Below are 27988 nucleotides of genomic sequence, written 5' to 3' on the forward strand. Positions count from 1 at the left end.
AAGAAGTAAAATTATCTCTCTGTTTTCAGAAATTTGATCCTTTATATAAAAAGTCACAAAGACCACACACACACACACCCTCCCCCCCCCACACACACCTGTTAGAATGAATCAATGAATTCAATAGTTACAAAATATGAAGTCAGCACAAAAATCAGTAGTGTGAGTGCTGGTACTGTGGCACACAAGGATAAGCCACTGTTTGCGTCTCTAGCATCCCATAGAGAGTGCTGTTCAAGTCCCAGCTGCTCCACTTCCAATCCAGCTCTCTGCTAAAATGCCTAGGAAGGCAGCCGATGATAGCCCAAGTGCTTGGGACCCTGCCACTCTGTGGGAGGCCAGGATGGAACTCATAGCTTCCAGCTTCAGCCTGGCTGTTGTGGTCATTTGAGAAGTGAATCAGCAGATGGAAGATTCTCTCTTTCTCTCTCTCTCTCTCCTTCTCCTTTTGTTCCTCTTCCATCAAATAAATAAATAACTCTTTCTGAAAACTCAGCAGTGTCTGTATATGCTACTAACGAACCATACGAAAATAAAATTAAGAAGAAAACAATCTCATTTACAATAGCACCACAAAAAATAAAATACTTAAGAACAGACTTAACCAAGGAGGTAAAAGACTTCTACACTTAAAAAAATTAAAATATCAATTAACCAAATTGAGGGAAACACAAATGGAAAGATATCCTGTGTTCATGGATTGGAAGACTTAATGTCAAAATATGCATACTACTAAGTAATCTGCAGATTTAGTGTTATCCCCTTCAGAATTACAGGGGCAATTTTTTTACAAAAATATAGAAAATACTAGAATTTTTACACAAACACAAATTTTCCTGCTTTAAAGTCAACTGGTTATGAACTGTTTAATCACATCTGCAAAATAGATTAGTGTTCAATTGAATAATTTGGGAGTGTTGACCAGTTACCCCAGCTGACATGAAAAAAGACCATCACAATAAAGCTATGGTGCAACAAAGTGGCACAGCATCTTTCTTCCATTAGATTCAAGGCAAATATAAAATAAGAGCAGGAGAGAGGGGCTGGCACTGTGGCACAGCAGGTTAAAGCCTCAGCCTGCAGCGCCGGTATCCCGTATGGATGCCAGTTCAAGTTCCAGCTGTTCCACTTCCAGTGCCGCTCCCTGCTAATGCAACAGAGGGTGGCCCAAGTCTTTGGACTCTTGCACCTATGTAGGAGACCAGGAACAAGCTCCTAGCTCCCGGCTCCCTGCTCCGAATCCGCTCTGCTCTGGCCGTTGCAGCCATTTGGGGAATGAGCCAACAGATGAAAGACTTCTCTCTCTGTCTCTGTCTCTCCCTCTCCCTCTCTTTCTCTCTTTCTTTCTCTCTCTCTCTCTCTCTCTCTCTCTCTTTCTCTTTCTCTGTAACTCAGCCTCTCGAATAAATAAATGAATCTAAAAAAAAAGAGTAGGAGAGAGTAACCTAATCCCTCAAGACACACCATTTATGTGAGGACAGCAAAAATAGAACACGTGCTGCTTGTCTTTGCATTTTCCTTCATGGAAATCATGAGCAGGTTCTCTGTGTTGCTTGATAAACCTCAGAAGATCCTGGTCATTTACAGTTCAATCAGAGAATGGGGATTTTACAGAGTTGACTTAAGAGACCTTGATTCTGAATTCACACACGTGTTTCTATGAAGAGGAAGCATGCATCACAGGGAACAGACCAGCTGTGACATCAGACACCTGGGTTCGAATCCATCTTTGTCACTTGCTATGTGTCTAGTCAAGCCACTTGTTCCCTCTAAACCTGTAAATGACATGTATGAATGGCAGTCACCTGCAGCTAGATAACAATACTAATATTGTCACTTTAGGACTATTGTAAAGAACTGAAGGCCGCAAACACCCATGGCCTAGGTTCATAAAAGATGCTGAGTTGAGACAATCTGTGAAACCTAACTGCCTTTCGTTCAATGATTTCCTAGTGCTAGCTGTGTAGTTTTGGGGAAAGCTACTTCGCTTTTCTGTGCCTCAGTTTCTTCAACTGTAAAATGAGCTTAACAATATATTGCTGTGGGAATTCTCATGCATGAAGTGCCCTGATCGCTGTCTGGCTCATAGTAAGCACAAACGCTTTTTAACTATTGTAGTTCACTATTTCTGATAGTGATAGGAAGGAAGCAGGAAACCTGAATTTTAGCGCCTCCTTACTGGGTGAACTTAAGAAGTCACTTCCCAGTTTCCTTTTCTGTAAACAAGGAAGTTGATTAGACCATATGTCACATTTAGGCATCTTAATATTCTCTACCTAAACTCCCCCATGCAATGTTAAAATGTGAGAGGCTTTCTGGCATGTAGACAGTTATGAGATGCTGAGCTCCAACGATGTGTCAAGGCCTCCCTGTTGGTTCAGGCCAAGAACCTTGCCTCTGGCTCAGTTTTTCTACAGGGTGGTTGATCTGTTTACTTTTCCCACAAGATGCAATCCTCTGGCAGCTGCATCAGAGCTGTCATAAGCCAGCTTCATGGATGAGAGGGGAGACAGTGCTTTTAGTTGTCTGCTTAACCATGTCTTAAAGTCCCATGGGATCCCTTCTGAGAAAGGTCAAAACAAAATTCTGCAGCTGCCATGGTAAGACGAGCTAGCTGGATGAGGAAGCAGGGTCCATGTCAGAGAAGTGGTGCCTGCTGCTGAAGACCCAGACAGGGGTTCCATCAAGCCTGACTCAGCCTCCAGGACAGTCAGTGGTCTGGAATGCACATTACAGACATCTGAATGTTGCAGTTGGCAGGTGGAGGAGGAACAGTAGCAACCAAAGAACGATGAGCAATCTAAGAGCACCAAGGGGTGGCGTACAGTTTATGCCCCCTCCCCTGAAGATGGGGCTCCCCTTCTTCCCAGTGCAAGGGACTATTAAAAAGGCTTCTCCCCTTTTCCTCTCTTGTATTTTATTTATCTGCTACTCCCAAAGGTAGAAGAAGTGTCAAACTCAGCTATTCAAGGATTGTATTTACTACCAGGCAAAGTTAGGAGCCTCAGACCAGGTCCCAGGAACCATTCTTTTCCTTCCTCCAGATCCAACAAGTGTTTCCTGCTTCACGCTCCGGATAGTAAAGACACGAGTGTCTGGGTCAGGGAGAAGGGGCTGGCATCAGAGAGCAACACTTGGTTGCATCAGCAGACAGTTCACAGAGCTCTGCAGTGTGGTGATTGCAGTGTACATCCTGAGCAGTTTTTCCAAGTGACTGAATCCTTGATTTGTTCCACTGCCCACTGGAAGAAATGAAAAGGAACTTCAGCCTCCCTTGTATTTACAAAGGGTCTTGTCACTCTACCGAAGTGTCATTGTATTGCTTAGCATTTCAACAAGCATGAACTCAGCCTTTCATCCACTTTATTTTGCACCCTGTGCAACTAGACCTAAATTTAGCATTTCCAAATTAAGGTTCAATACCACCCCACCAGCTCCTTTATAACTTTCTCCATTTGACTTTCTCTACTGTATCTTTTGCATGTAGTTCTGCAGTTTCTGTTTGAACATTTCTGGCATAAAACATATTCTTTCACAGACATATTGTTTTGTTTTGGGATGACTAATTATTGGTCAACGCTACTTCTTTGTGACTTCCTCTCAAAATTCTTTTTCTCACTGTGGGAGTCAAAGTAAGTTGCAATACTTTTTCCTGTGATGATGCTGGAAGGATTTAAATGGTTCTTAAAGGAAGTTACGTCGTAACAATTTCAGAGGCTGAAAACTAGATTTATTTCTTGTACTCATGTGGGTCCATCATGGGACATCTGGGAATCCTGCTGTGTGTGACCCTCACCTAGGGACTCAGGTTGACAGAACAGCTACTGCTAATAATGTTGTTTATCACTAAGGTGTTGAGAGAGATAAACAGGTAAACCACACTCCAGCTTTTTAAGCTTCCATTTGAAAATGCTCAGGTGGTTTCTGCTTATATTTCATAAGCCAATGTGAATTGTATGGTGACAGCCAAACCCAAGGGGGATAAAGAAATATAATCCTGCCATGTGATCAGAAGGAATATATCCCAAGATATATTTAGTTCTAGCACTGAAGGCAATCTTTATAAACTCAATGATCATATTTTTTATTAAACGGATTTTCAGACCTTCAGATGCATGCATTTTTAGATGCTAACTTTTAGCATCTTCCAGTTGAGTAAACAAGTAATGACCTATACACAAGAATTATTTTATCTGCATTTTAATTATAATTCTCCAATTTTGGAGGCTAAACTTTTCTAAACACTCACAAAGAAAATTCGGATTCCATGTGACTGCAGAAGAGCCTAGTATTTCTGTGGATTCTGCTCCTAGGAGTCACCTGAAGTCAGTTCTGTCACTGCCAGGCTGGGTCAGCTTTTCTCTGGTCCGCTTGTCCTCAAACACAACAGAGCTCCCCTGCTTCATTGTCCAAACCACCATCAGCATCACGCTGCTGGGAGTAGCAGGCTTACTGAAGTCTCAGGGTTAGCAGGAGAAGGACAAGTTTGGGTGGTTGTGTATAATTAACTTGACCTTAGAAATAAGACACCACCCTTTCAAAGTTCTCAACCTGTTTCTTGCCTCCTCCCACACAATGCATGGTCCATCCTCAGCCCTCTGGTTAAATCTTCCCCAATTTCTTCTTAACCCACATCCTTGTTCCCACCTCTGTGCTTTTAGCCACCAAGAGCAAAACGCAACTTGATGATGGTACATTTTTCAGCAGAGCAGTGTAGCTCTCTTTGTCTTAACTTTTGCATTCTGCTTTATTCTCCTGCATTGTTTCCAGAGGATTTATTAATGTTTTCTAAGAAAAAAAGAAAAAAAAAGTTCTGTGAAGGCTTCCACATTTTAAGAGAGAGCAGAAGCTGAGAATTCCTTGTAGCAAATGCTTTTTATGCTTCCCCACCACGTTAGAAAAACTTGAAAATATTGTAAACATAAATCTTAAAAGGTAAATTTGGAAATAGGTAGGGAATTAGAGTATGAAAGACTTTGGAAGACCTGTTAGCCTATACACATTTTTTAAGCAGGGAATTGGCATGGTTGGTGGGTCACAGAAGTAGGAGAGTGAAAGAACTACCAGCTGAGGCCTGCCAGACCATAGATGGAATGATCAGTGATAATGGAGCCAGGCTGTGTTCAGGAGGACAGAGAGACCTAGTGTGGGTGACAAGGCAGAGCATTGGGAATGATGCCCAGTTTTCTGTGTGCAGCAACAGGATGAATGTTGGTGCAATCTACTGTGTCAGAAAATGAATGAGTAGGAATTAATTTGGATCCTTCTAGATAATTTCATTATATATCTATAAGGAGGCATCACACAGGATCCCACCGATTTATAATCAAGATTTCTAGGCAGGACTAGTCAATAAGATCTGCCCCCTGAGGAAGGACCAGGCTGCCTCTTAGAACTCCAATATTCTGAGGAAAATCCCTGATAGAAGGTACCCTTGACTGCCTTGATTTTATTTGAGATATGGGACTTTCTCACTAAGAATCATTGGTTTTAAATATAAAAATGATATCTCAAGTGCATGAGATCCTAGTCTAACCTTCATTGTGGAGGACAAAAAAATCTAGACTTTCCTCCTCACCTAAGCTTGGGACCAAGCAGAGGCATTGTTGCCAATTTAATCCAGTAACACTAGAGGATGTTACTTGGGAGCCCTTTTATTAGAAGTGAATAAGGGGAGTGGATGTTTAGCCTAGAGGTTAAGATATCTGCCTCCCACATTGGAGTCTTTGGGTTCGAGTCATTGTTCTGGCTCCTGACTCCGGCTTCCTGCTAATGCAGACCGTGGGAGGCAGTGGTGATGGTGCAAGTCATTGGGCTCATGCCACCCATGTGGAAGACCTGGATTGAGGCTCCTGGCTTTGACCAGGCCCACTCCCATCTGTTGCAGATGTATGAGGAATGAACCAGTGGGTCTTCATCTCCATCCCTCTCTCATCCTTCTCTCAAATAAATAAATGAATGAATAAATAAATGTTAAAGGTAATTCTTTTCTCTTGCAGTGCATAGTATGGGACTGGGATTCCAACGGCAAGCATGACTTCATTGGAGAATTCACCTCAACATTCAAGGAAATGAGAGGAGCAATGGAAGGGAAACAGGTACATGGTAAACCAATTGTGGTACTGCCCCCAAACCCTGTAGGATGCATTATTAGGACACTCTCTGTGATGCATCCTCAGGACTTAGCTACAATTGAATATATGCATAAGAGTGATGACAGGGAGCATAGTGGGATTTGAATACCTAGATTTTAGAACTAGCCCAACACACAGCAATTGCGTGGTCTTGGTCAAGACATTGCCCTCAGTGGTTCAGTGTATTCATCAGTAAAATAAAAAGGTTAGATGAGAATATTTCTAACTTCTTTTAGTTGTGTAGTCTTGGAAAAGCACTCTAATCTTTCTGTGATTCATTTTTCTCACCTAAAAGATAAGGGTGAAAATTGTACCTACGTCTCAGAATTTATGATGATTACACGAGATGATCTGTGATATGCACCAGCAGAGCACCTAGCACATAAGTAGCATTTCCTAAATTGCTGCTGTTAGTAGTCATATTCTTTCCAGCTCTATATTTCCATGACTTGATGATATTGGCAACATATTTTATGCATTGAAGAAATTATTTTAATACACTTGCATAAAAAATATATATCTTCCATGAACTTCTTGAAGATCCCTTGTATTCTTGTATCCATGGACTCCCAAAATTTTTGAAACAAAATAAGTTTGTCTTTTAATTTCCAACAAGGTTTCTAAAGTTCCTTCCAATGGGTGAATGGATGGACAGAAGATAGATATATAGATAGATAATAGTTAGCATCCATAACTTACCTGGTCAGTGTTCACCTGCTTGACTCCAGCTGCAGTACTTGAGTCTCTTTGCCTGAGAGCTTTCTCCGGCTTCTGGGGCTTGTTTCACTCACACCCAAAGCAGGTTAAAAGGGTAGAGGGAGATTTGACACCTTCCAGGAGACATTCAACAAATCCTAAAGGGAGTTGGGGTATAAATGACCCACCTTCCTTGCCTTGGAGGTGGCAGAATTCTAGGATGTGTGTTCTATTTCATTTCTCAGGGTTCTCCCCCAGGAATGAACCCATTTGCCCACAGTGGAGACTGACTGAATTAATGCACCCTTCATGGCTGCCTCTTTGTCTAGTTCCCCGCTTTTCTGCTGGTGCTTACTGGTATTGGTACTTTCTTAGTATTATTTGCAACTATAGCCTTGCTGTGGATTTGCTTCTGGAGGAACTCTACCCAAGAGACCTGCTGGTTTTTTTGTTTGTTTGTTTTGTTTTTCAAGGGAAAGGGTTTATTGGGGAACACCAATAGACCGGAGTGAAGGGGTGGCGAAGGGAAAAGAGAGAAAGAGAGTATAAGAGAGAGAGACAGGAGAGAAGATAGAGTAGAGAGATGAGCCGAGAGAGGAGAGAGCGCAGGAGAGAAGAACCAAGAGAGCACGTGTTCAGGAACAAGCCCTTTTACAACTTTGCCTGAGGGCGGGCAGGGAAGCAGGAGCAACGAATCCCATTAGGATGGGGGTGGATCCTGGCTCAGGTAGCTGGGCAATGCAGCCACCTGGCTAAAACTGCCCCAGTTTCCTAACATTCCCCCCTTTTGTTTTTTATAAAGCAGGGTTTGTATGGGATTACATTAGTCCCAAAAGTCCAGGAGGGGTAGAGGGACGATGATCTGTCTTTAGAGCTACTCCCTGCTGACATGGGGCGATGTCTCAAGCCGCTGTCTCCTGGGTGGGGAGCCGAGTAAGTCCTTGTAGCAGCATTTGGTGGACTGCCTGGTTGTTGAAGGCCTTTGCTCATTCCATTATCACCTGCTGTAAACACTTAGACACTGTAGTATAAAAGAAAGGGTGAGACTAGTAACCAATGATTGTAAGAGTAACATTAACCAGGTAATGAGAGGATTTCATAAAGGAAATGGGGGGGGGGGTCCTCTGGACCCTTTTGGGGACAGGATGTGCTTTCAGCTGGTTCCAGCCAAGACTGGGAGAAAGGCCACTCAACTTTTGTAGGTAGCGGGGTTTGCCTGTAGAGAAATTCTGAGCAATCATATAACATTAAGTTGGGGAGATGACCATCAGTACACACAGGTTGGGAGTAGAGCCATTGATGGTAGAGTAGAGGTTATGATTACAAAGGAATGAGGCCCAAGTGGGCTAGATACAGAGGACAGAGTTGTTATTAGAGAACCTAAGAAAGGTGCTAAGCTACAAATAAGTTTTCTGATTGAGAGGCAAATAGAACCTGATAGAAGGGGCTTGATAATAATCTGTTGGGCTTTAGGCCTTGTAAGTTAAGAGGCCCAGACCTATCTATCTCTTCACATGGGGTATATCCTAAGGGAGGTGTGAACCTCCTAGGGGAAGGCACTCTGTTGACTTCCATTACCTAGCTGGCCTGGGAGGAGAGCTGGCCAGGTAAAGGCAAGTGCAACTCCAGCAGGAAATATACAGTTCTGCCTGCAATGTTACTGAACCTATTTGGCCATTTCCTCAGTTGCAGTGGTCACTTTGAAAGCTGGGCTGAGTGAAGGGCTTTTCAGCTTAGAGCCAATAAGATCTGTGGCTCTGACCTGGGCATCCTTCGACTCCAGGGCAGGTCCATTTCCAGTGATCCAACTCTTGGCAGAGCTGCCAGGGCTCTTCACAAGCTGACTTCTGCTGAAGCCCAGGCTTACCACATTGAAAGCCACTGCAGTGGACTGGCCTGTTGGGTCTCCTTGAGGGCAGATCACTGTACAGATCAGCCATTAATAGGCCTGCCACCCATTGCTTCTGATGCCGAGCTTTCTTTTCCTCCTGGCTTGTGTTAAAGCAGACCAGAGGATGCAAGTCAAGGGAGTGCCCGTGTCCCATCTCTAATCTTCGGTGGCCTGAACGACAAGTCTATAGTCACAGGCATGTTCTATAGTAGTTTTTCTGAGGTAGACAATGCTCATGAGGAAAACTATATTCTTACTTTAAAATTTTCTTTCCCTTTGGTCTGAAAAGGAGGTCTTTTCTATTTACTGTTTACTTTGCTGATGGTGAAGTAAATCTAGCTATGAAATTATAATTTAAGCTCTTATTTTGGCTATGCTATTACAGAAAAATGTTAGCCATCTTTTATAAGATCTAAAATCAAATTTTGCATTTTAGAGATTTCTTCATAATAGAATTAGTTTCCTACCTCGAAGAGAATAGAGAAATGAGAGAACAAGTTGAGCTTAGAATAGAGAAATGGGGGAGCAAGTCCCAGATCGCTTACTGACAATAGCAATATCACATGAAAACTTAGAAAGCAGTTTTAACCATTAGATAACAACTTAAGAAAACATTTACCAGAAGGTCCAATGCCTTCCATAAATATTAAGAATACGTATATTTGGAAACATCTCTTATATATCTAACAGGGTGTAGCTTGTTTAACCAGCAAATTTAAGCACAAACATATAAAATGTTTTCAGTTTCTTTCTACCAACAAATTTAAAACATATGATACAGATTTAGGTCACATGAATTAAAATGTAACTTTGAATAATTTTAGCTGTTTAAGTTTATGGGCAATCTTAACTATAAGCCAATTAAAATAAAACTCTTAATAAATTTTCCCATGTAAACATACAATATGAATACACATATAACATAATAGAACATAGTAGTTTTAATAATAGCTTTTTAAAAAAAAATCTAACTTCTGTTTGTAAATTACCAATTGATTTCAATTACTTTTTGTTTTTAGTAACCTCAGTTAACCATACTTTCTCTCAGTTGGTACCTTTAATACATTATTGGCTTTATTTGTTTACAGAGCCATCCCAAAATACTGAATACAATAGAAGTGGCTGGAAAAAGTTCATTCGAACCTATAGGAGGACAGCTAAACAGAGAACCAACACTTTAGTTTTATGAGCAGTGAATCTGATATATAAAACTGTGGATGACAAAAGACTAAGTTGCCACATTTAAAATTATAAACTCATTAACCAACAAGAGGCACTTGCATACTTCACACAGTATTTTTTTCAGCGCACCTGTAGGATTTTACAAAGCATTTAACTCTTTTAGTTAAAAAGCCTCTGGGGCTTTCTCATTAAGATAACCATCATGTCTAATAGCACAAGATTATTAATTTTTAGACATTTGTAGCAGTAGTGAAGTAGGCAGGCATACAGGTTGGAGTTGATCGGATTTGTGAACTAGAAGACCACGCCCCTGTGTGACCTCATGCTCCTATCTGATGCCTTGGCCACACCCTTGTGTGGCCTCATTCCCCTACCTGGCCGTACTGGGGTGCCCACCAGCCAATCAGGTTAATTGACCACTCCCCTTTGGAGTGGGTTAAAAGCCTGGGGCACAGTGTGCCCAGCCTGCTCTTTTTCCCTGGACTCTTGCCAGGAGGGGGTTTGCTGTAGCCCTGTGCCTCCAGGGCGCATGGCCTTCGGGCCACATGCTCTAGGCTTCCTGGCCTAGATGCTCTTCCACGTGGCTGGTTCCTGGCGCTCGGTATGAACCCCTAATTACCTCTTTCTCTTAAATAAAGCTCTCACTCTCCTATGCATCGCTTTTACTGAATAAAAGCTTAAAACGTACCATGCTGCCTTGTTTATCTGTGCCGGTATTTAGAATTCTTCTCTAAATATTAGGCAAGAACCCTCTTGGGCTTATTAATATCGGGGATTTAGTAATAAGCCCGTGGTAAAATTGTAAGGCACCCCAAATTCTGGTAGTACATGTGGCACCCCGGCTAGCATTTCTATGGAACTTTAAGGGGCCACGTTTTAGTGTGAATTTTAGGGGGTCTTGTCCGATATCAGTAGCATTTTATATATAGAAACTTAAAATTTAGCACCACTTCACATCTTGACAGTACTTCTAATATAATCCAAGTAGCCTGATTAGTTGGTGTCTCTACAAGATGAGAGACATATATCCTTCGATTTTTTCAGTTGGGCCCGAACTGGAAAAACCGAAGTCCAGAATTTACTGGAAATTTCAGAGTCCAAATTATTTGAAACTTTGATTTTTTGAATGCCTGTCAAGAATGCCAAGGCGGCTCAAAAATCCAAAATATCTGGTTGAAATAAGATTCTTTGACATATGACATAATATAGACCAAATTTGATCATTGTTACAAGGTGGTTATTCAAATCTTTGAAAATAAGCACATATTTAAGTAACCCATAGCTCTTAATAAAAATTCAGCTGTTTTTAAACAATTAGAATCTAACAGACATCAAGAGAAGATAACGGATTAACACATTGCTTTAACAGAGGATCAGATTTTAATTTTATGTCAAAGAGGAATAGATTAGTATACTTGTGATGTTTTCTATCTGCCAGTGTCCTTGATTTACATTTTGAGATAAACTGTTAAAAATCTTCAAATTAAGATTAAGGTAACGCATCAAATTTTACCCCAAGTTACTTTAAACAGTGTTGAACTATTTTCATAGACAGTTTATGAACTAACCCAAATAGTTTTTTATATAATATAACATGTTGAGTATACAAAAGTTTACATTTAGACACATTTTATTCGCCTTTACCCAATTTAAGTTAGCAGTTACACCTAAATGACATGCTGATATATTTTATCTGAATTTAATTAAAATTAAAATTGCATTCATCTAAGACAAGTACTAATTACCCATTGCTGTTTCATTGAGTACTGATTACCCGGAAACCTGTTAAAATAAATTGCAAAATAAGTTAAGCATTTTACAAAGCAATATTTTTAAAGGTAGTGATCTTTTTAGATTCAAACAAAAATTAGTTACAGTGGGCCAGGTTCATGCAGGAAATCTGATTCACCTGCCCAGCTAGCTGGAGATAAAACAAAGAGCCATCAGAAGGGTGGGATACCTAATTTGTTTTTCAATAAGCAGGGAGGCCAAAAGGGGGGACTACCATTCCCTTGCTATTCTTATGGTAAGACTGGGACAAAAGAGAGAGGGACAAAAGACCAGTTGGAGACCATGGAGACTGCCAGACACAGTAGACTTTGAGCCAGAACTGGTTTTAAGATAAAGTCCGAATTCCTAGGTAGGAGGGGGAGATACTGTGAGAGTGGTGGTAGGAGCTAGGGAGGAAGTACAGGTGGGCAGAGAATGGCTTTGAGGAATAGATAGGCAAGAGGCTTGAGATAAAATGGAAGAGATTGCAGTGGAGGTGGGAGTAGAGGTTGACCCCACTCCCTGGAATTCGATGGGAGGGGGAGGTGAGGATGCAGCCAGGGCCGGAGCTGTTGCATGGGAGATAATGGCGCTGGAACTTCAGCCGAGGAGGCCTCAGGAGGTGGCTGAGCTGAGCCGGTGCCCGTAGATTGGAGCGTTAAGGGGAGGTTCATCTGCAGGATCAAAGTGTTACGGGAGAAATTGCAGGGTTCTTGTCTGCATGCAAGAAAGAATTCAGGCGTGAGACAGAGAGTAGTAGGAGGTAAAATAGCAAGGTTTATTAGGGAAGGGGCATCCATAAGGATGGATGGGCACCTCTCCAGACAGAGCCTGAGAGACTGGGAGGGGGAAGGAGTGAGGAGGAGAGATTACGCCTGACCAGGCCAGGCAGGTGGCTCATCAGAGAGGTAGAGGGCTGAGTGCGCAGTCCAGTTGAGGTCGGGGGTTTTTAAGGAGCTGGGTTTTTGTCTTCACACACTTCCTCCTGAAACAAAGGACTTTATGGCTGAAACAAAGGACTTTATGGATGCAAATGTTATCAGACTGGAGGAAGGGAGTAGGGTGTTTGAGATGCAGATACTGGGCTGCACCTGGGAGATTGTGGAAGATAGGCAGAAGGGGTGAGGACCTCCACCTGGCAGGTTATCAGGTAGAAGGGGGCAGGGCAGGGCAGGATGTGAATACCCGGCTGCCCCTGAAGCACCATCGGGATGACCTTGAGATGCAGCATATGCTGGACATAGATGTCTTCTCTTTAGGCCTTTATGTAGTACACACATAAGCTCATAACTGACTTCCTACCTAACAAAAGGAGGTTGTGGTAGTGGCGGGAACAGGATCGGAGCAGAAGAAAGGATTTTTTTTTTTTAACTTTTATTTAATGAATATAAATTTCCAGTGTACAGCTTATGGATTACAATGGCTTCCCCCCCCATAACTTCCCTCCCACCCACAACCCTCCCCTCTCCCGCTCCCTCTCCCCTTCCATTTGCATCAAGATTCACTTTCAATTCTCTTTATATACAGAAGATCAATTTAGTATAAAGATTTCAACAGATTTTTTGCTCAGGCTTCTGCCCCCTAGTGAAAATCTTGGAGACCAGAAGGACTTGAGCGGGACAGCAAGAAGTACACAGGGAAGGTTTAGTTCGAAGATAGGAAAAGGCTTGAACGTATGGAATCTCCTTTCATTTTCCCGAATGCTCACGGAAGTGATAAAGATGTTATCAGGGTCAAACTATAAAGATGTTATCAGGGTCAAACTACTCCGACTTCTGATCCCTCAGGGCCAAATGTACCTCCATGGAGGGGCCTCCTTTTGAGGGCTGGGGCCAATTTGAGAGGGACCATATTACTTAAAAGGCAACCAAGAGGAGAATCAGATGGAACGCAGGAGGAAGAATTTCCCATGGCGACTCAGTAGGTCAGATCGGTGGACAGCAAGCGTCCTTGAAGTTCTGGTCATCTGACTAGGAGAGAAATGGGAGAAGGCGGGGTCATCACCCAAGCGCCCGCTGGAGCCCAGGGCCTCGCCTGTAAAAAGGCAAACAGAGATGGAGTCGTCACTCACACCCACTGTTGCCTGGACACAGTGTCCGTAGAGGCTAAAGGCCTTAAGTAGTAGGAGTGGTGGCTAGAGTCCAGTGCTACGACCTTTACGAGAATAGTCAGGCGAGTATCCGACAGTAGACCACCACTCAAATAGCAGTCGCCGTGAGGGATTTTTGCTCCGCGTCTTACCTCTAAATTTGGAAGGCCGATGTGTGGATGGAGATCGCAGAGCGTTTGGTGGCTTGGAAAGAGTTCCGGAGGTGTGCTTCGTGACCGGCAAAAATCCAGGACCCCAGAGCACTGGAGGATGCTGGATTACCAATATGAGGCTATCCGAGTCACGGCACCAATGTTATATCTTAATGTTAGCTGTCTCAAAACACACCAGACACCGGAGTAAGGGAAAGGGTTTATTAGGGAACACCCTACAGACCGGAGTGAAGGGGCGGCGAAGGGAAAAGAGAGAGAGTATAAGAGAGAAAGAGAGACAGAGGAGAGAAGATAGAATAGAGAGATGAGCTGAGAGAGGAGAGGATACCTGCTGTTCTTGCCCTGGAGTCTACTGCCCTCCTGAAGCAAAGATGAGTGACAGCGGCAGGTTCAATGACTTAGAGATAAGACCCTGTGCCTGGTCTGATTATAGCGATTGTCCCAGTTAATTTTCCAAGCCTTCTTCATCCAGATGCAAGATCAGAATATAACTTTACTGGATGGTAGTAAACTAATCTTTAGAATTAGAATCTTCATCTGAATCATGGACAATCATTTGTTGAACACATACCTATGATCTGGAGACCCAAGGGCAGCTCTACACCTAGCTTCCACAAAGTCTGCTATATATGCTTTGCTAAGTGCCCAACACTGCAAGATTTTCAGACACAAAGACCTTCACCCACAAGCAGTCATGCCACAATTCAAACCAACAGTAAGTTATATACAAATCATTCCTAGAATCACCAGGAATATAGCCAGAGAAATTGTTGCTCCATTGGACATGTAGAGCCAGGCCCTATGGAGTTAATAAATCAATGCTAGTTATTAACACCATCTTCTGGAGTTCTGAAGGATTTTATAAAGTTTTGCTCAGTTCACCTCTATAAGCAGAAATAACAAATCAATATATAGGAAAGATTTCATCTTTAAGCCCCTGAGATAGTATTAAAACTGTAATATATAACAGAATTTCAAAAAGTTCGTGGAAACTGGAATTAAAAAATAAGCTTATTCTGTTACAAAAAATATCGAAATCCATGCATACAAGGGTTCTTCAAAAAGGTCATTGTGACTATTTTTCATGAAAACACTATACACAGGTTTCAATTTCTTTTAAACCAAAATAATCGTGTCCTTTAATCACTTTTCCATGAACTTTTTGAAGCACCCTCATGTAGTATAATTGAAAAAAAAAAATCCTGATGCTTTCGGAGAGAGATGAATCTTAAAGCTTCACTGAGGAAAGAGTCCATGCGCTGCTTTATTTTTCTGTACCACAGAGATAGCAAGAAACCACCCAGTTGGTGCAATCACCCAGCCCTTGTCTTGGAACATTTGCCATGTGGGAACTATTCCCTTATTTGTTCACTCTACTGTGTTTACTAAGTAGTGCCCACTGGGCTCCAGGCTTTCTGCCAGGCTCTAGAGATGTCATCATTTACCATGCTGACATGGTCCCAGCCCTCCCACTGGAGCTGAGAGACTGGTGAGAGTCAAGTAGAATAGAAATGCAAATCAAAACCAAATCACAAGAATTAACGAGGATGAAATTACAGCTTGTGACACATGCTATAAAACCAGGTTAATATAGAGGTGTGTGTGCAGGAGAGATCATCTGAAAAGGTGATTCATCATTAAGGATGAGAATAAGCCAACCATGTGATAAGCAAGAGAAAAGCATTGCAAGCACAGGGAATATCCCTGCAGAGGCAGGTAGGAGATATTAGGGCGAAGTGGAAGATAGGGGAAGAGGTCATATTATCTACAGTACAGAGAGTCAGGAAGCCATGCATGGAACATGGTCAATGGCAGAGCAAGCAGAAGCAGATTCTGACAGGTAATTCTACATATGATGGAAGCATGATCACATTGTGCCTTCCAATATAGTGGCAATGAACCCATTTAAAATGGAATTCAATTGAAATTAGGATCTCTGTCCTTGATGTGTTGTACTATGCAAATTAACAGTAAAACTAGTACTCAAACAGTACTTTGTAATTTGTTTATCTGTGTGGGTGCAAACTGTTGAAATCTTTACTTAGTTTATACTAAGTTGATCTTCTGTATATAAAGATAATTGAAAATGAATCTTAATGAAGAATGGGTTGGGAGAGGGAGTAGGAGATGGGATGGTTGCGGGTGGGAGGGAGATTATTGGGTGAAAAGCAGGTATAATCCAAAAGCTGTACTTTCAAATTTATATTTATTAAATAAAAGTTAAAAAAAAGAAATTCAATTAATTAGTAACACTAGTCACATTTCAAGAGCTCAGTAACCATGCAGCAGGGGCTACCACATTGAATGGCGCAGTGCGTGATATTTCCACCATTGTCAAATGTTCTGTTAGACAGAACAAAGGGTTCTAAGTTAAAGACTGATATAACTTATTAAAACTGCAGTTTCTTTATTAACTTAATTTCTTAAAAGATTATTTTGTCTGCTGTGTGTAGATAATCAGTTACAGAGGCAGACAGTGATGCTGGAAGATCTGTTAGGATGCTAATACTATTGATAAGACAAAGGTGACAATGGCTTGGATAAAGAAACAGCATTGGAAATAGAGAAAAAGATTTAAGAAACTTTTTAAAAACATGTTCATTTTTTTTTTTAAGTTTTTATTTGAGAACATTTTATTTATTTATTTATTTATTTTTTAAATTTTTTTTTGACAGGCAGAGTGGACAGTAGAGGGAGACAGAGAGAAAGGTCTTCCTTTTGCCGTTGGTTCACCCTCCAATGGCTGCCGCGGTAGGCGCGCTGTGGCCGGCGCACCGCGCTGATCCGATGGCAGGAGCCAGGTGCTTCTCCTGGTCTCCCATGGGGTGCAGGGCCCAAGCACTTGGGCCATCCTCCACTGCACTCCCTGGCCACAGCAGAGAGCTGGCCTGGAAGAGGGGCAACCGGGACAGGATCGGTGCCCCAACCGGGACTAGAACCCGGTGTGCCGGTGCCGCAAGGCCTACTGAGCCACGGCGCCGGCCAAAAACATGTTCATTTTCGAGGCGCAATGTGTGTGTGTGTGTGTGTGTGTGTGTTATAGAGAGAGAGAGAGTGAGAGAGAGAATATATGTCAGGGCCGTGCCAACCATAAGCCAGGAGCCTGGAACTCCAGAGTTTCTCACATGGGTAGTAGGAACCAAAGTACATGAGCCATCATCTGCTGCCTTGCAGGTGCATTAGCAGGAAGCCGGATTGGAGGTAGAGTAGCCAGGACTCAAGCTAGGCACTTTGATGTAGGATGCAGGTGACCCAAGAGGCAGCATACGCACCGCCTCACAAAGTCTGCCCCATTTTTGAGAAGGTAACTACAAGATCTGTTGAGGGATTGGACATGAGGGAAGAGATGGGAGGGGGATAGGATGGATCAGGGATAGAGGAGGAGATGGTGCCATTTTCTGTGATGAGGAAGCCCTGTGGCAGGGAGGTTAGTTTGTGAGGAAAGTATCACAGTTTGATGTGTCCCAAGGGGAAAATTATAAAAACAAATAGGATAGCCCCTCCAAGAACCTTCTAGGTGGAAGCCTTGTAGTCAACACACAAGCTTTGTGAGGAGGTTAGTTGACCCAAGCAAACTCTTTCTCTTCACTGATCTTCATATTTCATTTGTAAAATTGGTGATGGTGAGAGCTAAAAGTGAGTAGATGTCTTGTGGATGATGTTCATCATTCTTAATAGATCTCAGCATTTTTACTTCATCCAAGATTGTATTGCATATATCCTGCTAACTGAAGGAATTGTGGTAAACAACAATGATTGTAGATGACAAAGGAGTAGGCACAGCTAATTTTTGGGATTTTTTTTTCTTCCAATTTTTAGGTAAATCCCTAGACCACTTATTTATACTGTAATATTAGAGAAATTTTGTGGGGAAAGGCAATTCGTTTTGATGGTTGAGGAGATACTTTGGATGCTTTGTCTATAAATGCCACATTGATGTTGATACTGGATAGAATTCTTGCTTATCAAGCCCTGTGCACCTTGAGAGCAAATGAAAAGAAAACCAAATGGAGAGAAGGAAAGACAACTATCTTTTGTTGGTGGACACATTAGGCTTTTTAAAAAAGAAAAGAAAAGAAAAACATGGTTAGAGATCTGATTTCAGATTCCACTTTGAGGTATCTCTCCTCCAACTTCTCTCTCTCTCTCCCCCAAGAATCTCAGATTTGGATGGGGTGATAGGGGTTCCTAACCCAGAGCAGGAGTCCTTTCTTCCAAATCCTTATGTAGTTGTCCACCCCTTGCTAGACTTTATCCATTGATGAGAAACTGCTGTACTAGTTATCTATGGTTGAGTAGCAAATGACCCCAAAACTTCCCACCTGAAACAGCAGTCATTATTAACTCACCTTTCTCTGGATTGGCAGTTTCTTTTTTTAGGGTTTATGTATTTATTTGAAAGGCAGAGTTGGGGGGGGAAGGGTGGAGAGAGAGAGAGATCTTTCATCCATTGGTTCACTTCCCGAATGGCCACAACAGCTGGGGTTGGGCCAACCAATGCCAGGAGCTTGGAACTTCACCTGGGTCTCCCACATGGGTGCAGGAGCCCAAGCATTTGGGCATCTTCCACTGCTTCCCCAGGCACATTAGCAGAGAGCTGAATCAGAAGTGGAGCAGTCAGGACTGGAACTGGCACCTCCATGGCATGCCAGCCTTGCAGGTGATGGCTTAACTCATTGCACCACAGCACTGGCCCCTAGATTGGCAGTTTCAGCTGAGTTCACCCAGAACAGCTCTTCTGTGCTCCACATGGTATTTGCCGAACTCTCATGAGTTTGTACCTTGGCAGCTGGAATGGCTGGGGCAGTTCTCCCTGGAGGCCAGTGTGAACCTTTTCACATGGTAGCAGGAAGTTCCCAAAAGTAAGAGCAGAGTCAGCTTCAGTCCCCAGGCCTTCCTGAAGGCCCTGCTTACGCCACATTTGCTAATGTCACCTGACTGAACATCAAGGGAGGAGGAAGCATACACCTGCACAGGGAGGTGTTGAGAGGGAGGAGAGGGTCACTGGAGATACTACTACCAGTGCACCCTTTCACAATCAGCTCCAGAAACTGCTTGTGTGCAGCACTTCGAGCTGTCAGAATGAAATGTTGTCTCCTGAGTGGAAATCCAGGATTCACTATAGGATGGTGGTCAGAAATATTCAACCATTCTAGGATGTTTGACATGTAATTGATTTTGTCCCATGAAATCCTCTGTGTGACAGGAAGGTTGAGAGCTATTCTCTTAGTGCCTCAGCTCCAGCTGACATCCCAGTTCCCAGTTACTACTGAGCTCCAATCTTAGGCCCCTTGGAGACCTACTGTGCCACTGTTGTGACAAATACCAATCCATTATTTTAGTTCTCAATGAAGTTCTATGTAAACTCATCCTTGTACCCACCAGTTTCTCTAGCCAGCATCCAATTTTCTTTAGTTTTCCTACCTTGTCAGTCATTTCCCAGGAATTAAGATTAATTAACAGAGTCTCACCCTCAAGTGCCCCACTACTGTGACCACCTGGAGACCATCAGTCACCCCTCCTACCTGGTTTTCCACAGCATCACCCAGCAGCTTGGCTCCAGTGAATGATTTGATGTCTTCCTGAATAGACTGTCATGCTGTGACATTCTTGTTGCAGGTGCAGTGGGAGTGCATCAACCCCAAGTACAAAGCCAAGAAGAAGAACTATAAGAACTCAGGCATTGTGATTCTGAATCAGTGCAAGGTATGTCTGCAACCCCCTCTTCCAGGAGTGTAAAGCCAGAGCTGTCAGGTTGTGTGGTTAGAGAGACTAAGTGTCTAAAAGATGTGATCTTTGTTTAAATAGAAGTCAGAAATTCAGTGTAGTAATGCATGTACAATGAGAATGTTGAGCACAGGTAGTCTTGGAGCTACACAGCTAAGTGCCTCCATCCCCTCCTCAGGGACAGGCCTGCCCCCAAAGGCAGAAGAGTTCTGGTCATAGGTCAGGCTCTTCTCTGCCCACGGCAGTGCCAGAGGGAATCTGAGAATGGAGGTAGCCAACATTTCATGAACACCAGCTACAGAGCTGTCAATGTTCAGTGCTTGCTATATGGTAACAACCCATGCTGAAAGGCTACCATGTGAACAGGTCAATTATAAAAGACTAAGGGGCCTAGAAGCTCTTCTCAAGAGGACCTCAACTTTGCAGAGACTCTCTTTTTTTAATAATTAACATCTGAAATCATGCCTGAGAATAATACTTCCATAGTTGTGACAATAACTTCAGTAAGTTCTGTTTAACCATTATCATAACCCTGAGATTTCTTCTTCAAATGAGATCACATAACTAGTTCAGAGTCATACAAGTGGTAAGTTTAAGAGCTGAGATTTTAACCCATGTCTATCTGAGTCTGCTGGACAGGACCTAAATGTTGTTCAGAGCATTAGTATATGCAGTTGGCATATATATGCCATAAGATATGATTCTTCTACCAAACTGGCTTCTCCATGGCTTCCAAAAGCTACAGGATTACACCCTAACATAACAAGATAGTAAAGGGAGAATCTCACTGTTGGGGCTTGAATAGCATGTGCACTCCTTGAACCACCAATCTCTGGGATTAGATGATATTGTATTATTAGTCATCTGGGCCATTGTTCTACAGCAAACGTCAAATGCCTCAGCATAGCCTGCCAATAGACATGTGCTACCTGGAGGGAGTACCTAGGGAGACTAACAGTTTGTGAATTGGTCTCTGATAAGCTTTCCTGAACCTTATATGGAATCTAAGAAGCAAAGGAAAAAAATCACAGTTACTGGATATCCAAATAGAAGGATCCAGACTGTGAACTCCAGAACTGTAGGTACTGTGTCTGTTTTCTCATCACTATGTCCATAATAGGTCCTCAATACTTGTTAAATAAATTCTTTACTTAGTGTAGAGTGAATCTTATGGGTATAGAGTTAATTGAAAATAGAGCTTAATAAAAAAGATAAGAATGGGAATAGGAGAGGGAGGAGGAAGAAGCATGGGAGAGTGGGTTGTATTTATGAAATGCATGAAGTTTGTATGTCTTAAATAAAAGATTTCTGGGGGAAAGAAACAATAAGCACTGAATGAGTATAAAAAATAAATAAGTTGTAATCATTTTGAAGAAAAAATAAACATTGACAATTACTAGGAAAAATAAATGAATGTATGAATATCACCAAAATACAAGCAGCAAAATCATAAAGAATCATAAATTAAGACCAGAAATCAATAAGGTGCATGAGAAGGCAGATGATGGTAGTCAGCAGAAAGCAACAACCACACTGGCTTTTACTGTGGAGGTCAAAAGGATCTATTCTATGCAGTCCAGACTTCCACCATTTGAGTCTCAATCCTACCATTTGATAGATATTTGGCCTTAGCCTTATTTTCCTCAACAACAATTCTACCTTCATAGGATTGTTCTAAGCATTAAATTGATTAGGGGTATTAAGTCCTGGCATACAGTAAGTGCTCAATATATGTTAGTAATTATTTTTAATGACTAGGGAGGGTCTAACTAACTGGAAATTGTCAATGGAGTCTTTCCCAGGTAGTTTCAGTTGTGAAGCTGTCAAAATGAATGCATATTAAGAATATTACCAGGACCAGGATGTAGACACAGGAAAGCAAGACTGAAGCCAAATGTGAGACATTTTTAATTGAGAAACAGCAGCAATCCTTGAAAATGCAGATTAAATCTCACCCCAAAGGTAGAAGTTGATTAAAAGCATGCATAAACCAGAAGAAAGGGGAGCAGAGTTACAACCTTCACCAGCCTAACTATATTAATATTTCTTTCTTCTTCTCTTTAATTGGAATGAAATCAACTGATCCATTTTCTTCACATATAATTCTGTGCTTTCAGTAGCCTAGCCCCAAAATTTAGGCCCTCAATCTATAAGGAAACAGCTTATGCTGTTATTAACCTGTTTTCTTCTCCTTCTACACAGATACACAAAATGCACTCTTTCTTGGACTACATCATGGGTGGCTGCCAAATCCAGTTTACAGTAAGTTTTTTCCATGTTTGTTCTTATTTGGGCAACAAGACTAGGAAAGTGATGAGTGAGCTAGGAAGTTCCTTTGAGCCAAGGCAGGTGACTTGTGTGTGTTCATATCACCAAAGTGCGTGCACCCACATCATCCTAGTGGTCAGTCCCAAGGCAGTGAAAAGGTGAATTCCAAAGATTGGAGAACCAGGGTGAAGTCAAGGTTGTGAAGTAGAGTGGGCATCTCTACTCAGTGCGTGGATCTAGGATCACCTCCTATATGTGACCTGTGAGCCCATGGGATGTGCACCATCATGACATGAAAGTAAGGTGGTCTTTAGAAAGTATGCAGGCAGGTGGAGGTTGTGAGTCTATCTGCCCAGGAGTGGTTTGCTTTCGCTGGCTTAATATTCAAAATCCTCCTAGGTTTGGGCACATGTGACCTTCAGAAGCAGAATCCCCAGATGGTAAGACAGATGTGCTAACACCTATAGGAAGGAACCATGGATGTAAACAAGGGAGATGCAATTTGTACAGCATTTGTTTCTCACGTTGCAGAAGGATACTCATGAAGTTCAGCCTCGTTTAGCTCCCTAGACTGGTTTGGTTATGTGAGGAAAGCAAGGAAAATGGGTTTAACTTTGTTGTCAAGGTATGGGCTCAAAAGAATAGCCAGATCCATTGTGTTCCTGGGCTCAGAGGTAGTGGTGCTTCAAGGACTAAAAGTGGAAATTCAAAGGGGCTGAGACAAGTGGTCAGTTGATAAGCCAGCTTCTCCCTAAGCTGGAGGTTTGTCCTCTGCAGTGATCTCAGAGAAGCCTACCCAGGCCAAGGCCCTGCCTACAATCAGGGTATTGTTCATTTACTCTAAATTCTAACTTTATATTATAAGAAAACTATGCATGAGTTTAAAAAAAATTTTCATCAAAATAGTTATCTTTGAATTCCATTCAACCATGAACTTTCTGAAGTACCCTTGTACAGAAGGCAGCAAACGTGTTTATTGTGGGCACAAACTCCAGCTGAACCGTGGGCTCACTGCTGCCCTGGGTGAATATAAATGGAAGGAGAGAGGCAAGCAATGTCAGAAAGGAGAGCTACTGAAAATAGTTTCCCAAGATATTAAGCAAAGGAGTGATTTCCGGAAACTATTTATAGTTTTCCAAGGGAAAGATCTATTGATTTCAGTTTGTTTTAGATTCTGTAGATCCCATGCTCTTGAACAACTCTTTATTCAACCGTCAAGGGCTTCCTTTGTCCTTGGAGCTGGGCTACAAAGGAACAGCCCCAACAAAAACCAGGTAACTCCAAAGCATTGCCACCCCACATCCTGACTCTCCCATGTGGCCTGCCTGACACAGGAAGATTGCTCGTTTACTTTGTTCTCCCTTCCTATCTTACTTTGCTGATTTCCCTAGCTGAGAAGGTACCTCCTCAGTGGTTATCCCCAAGTCTCCCTGAGGAACTTCCTCAGGAGCAGGAGTGACCTGAAGTTCTGGAAGTCCTCTGTGTCCTCTTCCGGACCTGCCCTTCATCCCTGCCCATTTCCCGGGATGCTGACTTCCTTGGATACACCTGCCAGGCTATTGGCTTTTATTTCAGTTTCACCAATAGAAGACCACAGTCAGAGATCAAAGAACAGGAGCAGTGAGAACCTGAAGTGCTTTCTTTCCCTCCCTTTCCACTTGCTGGGCTGTAGTTTGGCAGTGACGTTGCTTTTCTGTAGAGGTTCGCAGCTCCTGTCAGTCATCCTGGCCTGTGGATGCTCCTCCTACTAAGTTCTAGTAATGTTCCTTTCCAGCCCTTCTGGTCAGCTTCCCTTAACTTTCCTACATATTTGTGAATTATCCCTTTATTAAACCCCGCTCGATCACCACGTCTGAATGGCTGTGTGTTTCCTATGAAATCTTTAAGTTCTGCACCTGTAAGTGGGGCTGAAGGTATCCTTCTCTCCAGCTACAAGGCTGCTCAGAATACTTCTGTAGAATTATTGAACCCTAACCCTTCAGGAGATAAATTCTAGGGAAAAGAACAAATTGGATGAATAGATGTGATACTGCAGTTTTGCTCTAAAAACAAGCACTTTATGAGCTTCAATATATATATGCACTCATATGTTCCTTTTTAAGTTTTATTTATTTTTTAGAAAGCCAGAGTTAGAGAGGGAGAAAAACAGAGATCATCCATCTGCTGGTTCACTCCCCAAATGGCTGCAATGGCCAGGACTTGGCCAGGCCAAAGCCAGGAGCCAGAAGCATCTTCTAGGTCTTCCACATGAGTGGCAAGAGCCCAGGCACTTGGGCCATCCTCCCAGGCCATTAGCAGGTAGCTGGCTTGGAAGTGGAGCAGATAGGGCTCAAACCAGTGCCCATAGGGGATGCTGGCATCTGAGGCAGCAGCTTAACCCACTATGCTACAACGCTGGCCCCTGCACTCTTATGTTCTAATGATAAAGCCTTGCTTGGGTTAATATCAATAAACAGTATACTTAGGGGAATAAGCTGGGAAAAGAATCTGGGGTCAGAATTATATAATTATATAATGGAATAATAGACACAAGTTTTAGAGAAGTAAATTGTTGGATCTTTGGTAGAAGGTATTGATGGTGATGAAAGGTGCATCGAGAGAAATGAAAGCCCACTGCCACAGCCCTGGTGACAGGTGGAAAGAGGCTACACCACAGCAGCTGCAGTAGGCAGGAGAGCTGTGGTAAGAGAGATGCAAGCCTCAGCTGGGAGACCATGAGGAGACTCGAAAGCAAAGATGGTGATGAGTGCAGGAATTCTCAGAGTCTTTGTGCCTGACTGACAGAGCACAGTAGGCCTGTTCCTGGACATACACAGAACAAGGGGGCAGCAGCAGGATGATGACTTTGTTTCTGCACATGTTGGAGATACCTTCAGGCATCCCAGTGGAGATGGTGCTTATAAAGATGGCCCTAGGTTTCAGGAGAGAGGCAGGAGCTGTTCATATAAGGGTCTGGATGTGATAGCCAAGGAGAAGAAGGCAGCAAGAAAGGGGCCTATTGACAGGAAACTGCAGGAAACCTTCCACTTGGCAGCAGGGGAGAGAAGAGATGCCAGAGTGACTGGAAGGGCAGTCACTCAAATGCCCCGAGGAAAAGATTACAGGATCCAGTGCAACCATCCCGTGTGCTCAAGAGAAGTGGGTGGGTGAAGAGTAACGAACAGCGACTGGTTATACGATGAGCAGGCACCCAAGATCTTCTAAAGAACAAGGTCAGCAGAATGAGATGGGGAGATCCGGGAGGTAGGGTGTTAACAGAATATGGGGGTGAAACAGCAGGATCACTATGCATTCAAGATGGTCAACAGCAAGGAGAGAGTGAGAGGAAAAAAGAGAATGGCAATTTGAAGGTTGAAAGAAGGGAAGCTTTGGCTAGGATCTAGCCATAGCAGAGGAGAAGGCCCATCAGAGAGAAAGAGATACACATTGCCAAACAGAGCCCTAATCATAGATTCTCCATCTTCTTTGGCTGCTAGGACCACTTGAGAGCCTGATACATGATCTACATCCTCACAGTAGCAAGTGATCATGCACAATTCACACCTAATCTGATGAGTCAAGGGCACTCCTAAGTACAATCCTTGGACCTCATGGGAGTCCTTGAGTTGTGAGCGCTCTAGGCTAACTCACATGGATCACAGGAGAGGAGGACATGAGTGGAGTCCAACAGAGAGAACAGGGAGAGGGTCTGTAGAGGGCACGTGGCACAGCAGCTAAAAATGAAACCAGATGCTAGAGTTTCACACACAAAAAAAATACAACCTTACAGACAGCACACGAGAGACAAATGCCATGAGGTGCTCGAAAAGAAACTGATAGAAGGAAAGGTTTCCTTTGGAAGTTATGGCTTTTCCAGATGTCCCCAAATGTTCACTGCAACACAGATTTTCACAGAGACAGGCTACAAGCAACCTAAATATCAAATATTAAAATAATATCTCTACAAATTATCATACTGCTTTTAATTGCACTGTGACAATGCTATTTTATATTATAAAAATTAGGGAATTATATAAGCCATTAATTATATATAAGGCCATTTCAGACAAAACTCATGTTGGAAACTTCCTGAATGCAACATTGTTGGTCAGTGGGGTCTCATGGGAGATATTTAGGTCACAAGAGCTCCACCCCCAGGATACATTAATGCCAGTTATATAAAGGCACAAGACATGGCCAGTGCCGTGGCTCAATAGGCTAATCCTCCGCCTTGCGGCTCCGGCACACCAGGTTCTAGTCCTGGTCAGAGCGCCAGATTCTGTCCCGGTTGCCCCTCTTCCAGGCCAGCTCTCTGCTGTGGCCAGGGAGTGCAGTGGAGGATGGCCCAAGTGCTTGGGCCCTGCACCCCATGGGAGACCAGAATAAGCACCTGGCTCCTGCCATCGGATCAGCGTGGTGTGCCGGCCGCAGCGCACCGGCCGCGGCAGCCATTGGAGGGTGAACCAACGGCAAAGGAAGACCTTTCTCTCTGTCTCTCTCTCTCACTGTCCACTCTGCCTGTTAAAAAAATAAATAAATAAATAAATAAATAAAGGCACAAGACAGAGTTTGATTTGATGTTCATCTCACACTCTCTTGCCTTTCCACCTTCTGCCATGGGATGGCACAACACGAAGGCCATCACCAGCCACTAGGGCTGTGCTCCTGGACTTCCCAGCATCTAGAACCACGAGCCAAATAAATCTCTGCTCATAGTAAGTTACCCCATCTGTGGCATTTGGTAATAGGCGCATAAAATGGACCAGGACTATTACATATAAGTATCTAGAAAGGAAAGGAAAAATTAAACGGGACTTACCAGGCTAAATGGACAGCCAAGAGGGCATTCTTTTCTTATTATTTTCAGATGGCCATTTGTCTTATTTGTAATTCTTAAAAATTGAAGCTGTTATTGCTTTCCTTCATCCCTGATCTTATAATCTACATTATAATAATATGATATCATGTAATAAGATGAATGTAGCTTCTCCCAGACACACCCTTAAGCCTAAAAATCTAGCTCACTTAAGATTCTCTCGGGAAATCTCTTCTAACCCTAACACATTTAGGGCATCCCGTGTCCAAACTGTGTCCCAGTTTAAGCTGCTTAATCTTTAAGTTATTCTTTTGAAATCGTAGCTCGGAGGAAACACTGCTGGACTCTGGTTGCAGGGCTCTGAGAAGAGTGAGCGAGCCCTGCTTATGAACCTCTGGACAAAGTCAGGGAAAAATGAGTGCAAGAGGAAGTGTTCTGCCATTTCCTGGCAATGAATCAAGAGAGCCCAAGGGTCAGCACAAGTTTCCTACTTTGTTGCTCCCTTCAGGGATTTTGTGGATATAGAGAAGAATTAAAATTTAATCTGGGTTTGGGACTGGCCCTGTGGCATAGTGGGTAAAGCTGCCGCCTGTAGTGCCAGCATCCCATATGGGCGCCAGTTTGAGTCCTGGCTGCTCCACTTCCAGTACAGCTCTCTGTTATGGCCTGAGAAGGCAGCAGAAGATGGCCCAAGTGTTTGGGCCCCTGCACTGCATGGGAGACCCAAAAGAAGCTCCTGGCTCCTCTGGCTTTGGATTGGCCCAGCTGTGGCTATTGTAGCCATCTGGGGAGTGAACCAGCAGATGGAAGACTTTTCTCTTTGTCTCTCCCTCTCTCCGTCTGTAACTCTACCTCTCAGATAAATCAATAAAAAAATTAATCTATCATTGAAGAAATGGATCCAACTAAATGGATGTGCACCTACAAGGCTCCTGGGGTAGGTCAAGTTGTATACAATTGTGAAAAAAGAAAGCCATGCCAACATGGTATTACCAAGGTTGACTGAAGATGGTAAGTGATTCAGCAGCAGAGGTGGGTTCACAGAAAGCATTCAGGAAGCTCCTAAGTGGCCTGCTTATCCTGTGGTGGGAGGGACCTGAGAAGTGGGGTGCCTTCTTGTAAGATGCTGAAGTCCAGAGAAACATGCCCGTCAGTCACTTTCAGCCTTTGCCCAGAAGTACTTCCGCCCCAGGATCTTGACCTTGGTAGCCTGAAGGAGCATTTTGCATTCTTCAGAAACTTTTTGCAAAACTGCTCCATGGC

At 43.0% G+C, this 27988-nt stretch overlaps 1 protein-coding gene across 1 annotated transcript in view; it reads left to right on the forward strand.

Annotated features, from left to right (window-relative positions):
* Positions 1-27988, forward strand: part of CPNE4 (copine 4) — a 395639-nt gene that overhangs the window by 332527 nt on the left and 35124 nt on the right. Inside the window, exons 7-9 of the mRNA XM_062179027.1 lie at positions 6000-6098; positions 19555-19641; positions 21865-21924. Of these exons, the coding sequence (XP_062035011.1) occupies positions 6000-6098; positions 19555-19641; positions 21865-21924 (246 nt within the window). The remainder of the gene's footprint in view (positions 1-5999; positions 6099-19554; positions 19642-21864; positions 21925-27988) is intronic.

Source organism: Lepus europaeus, chromosome 2, assembly GCF_033115175.1.
Source record: "Lepus europaeus isolate LE1 chromosome 2, mLepTim1.pri, whole genome shotgun sequence".
In the NCBI taxonomy this organism is placed as follows: Eukaryota; Metazoa; Chordata; class Mammalia; order Lagomorpha; family Leporidae; genus Lepus; species Lepus europaeus.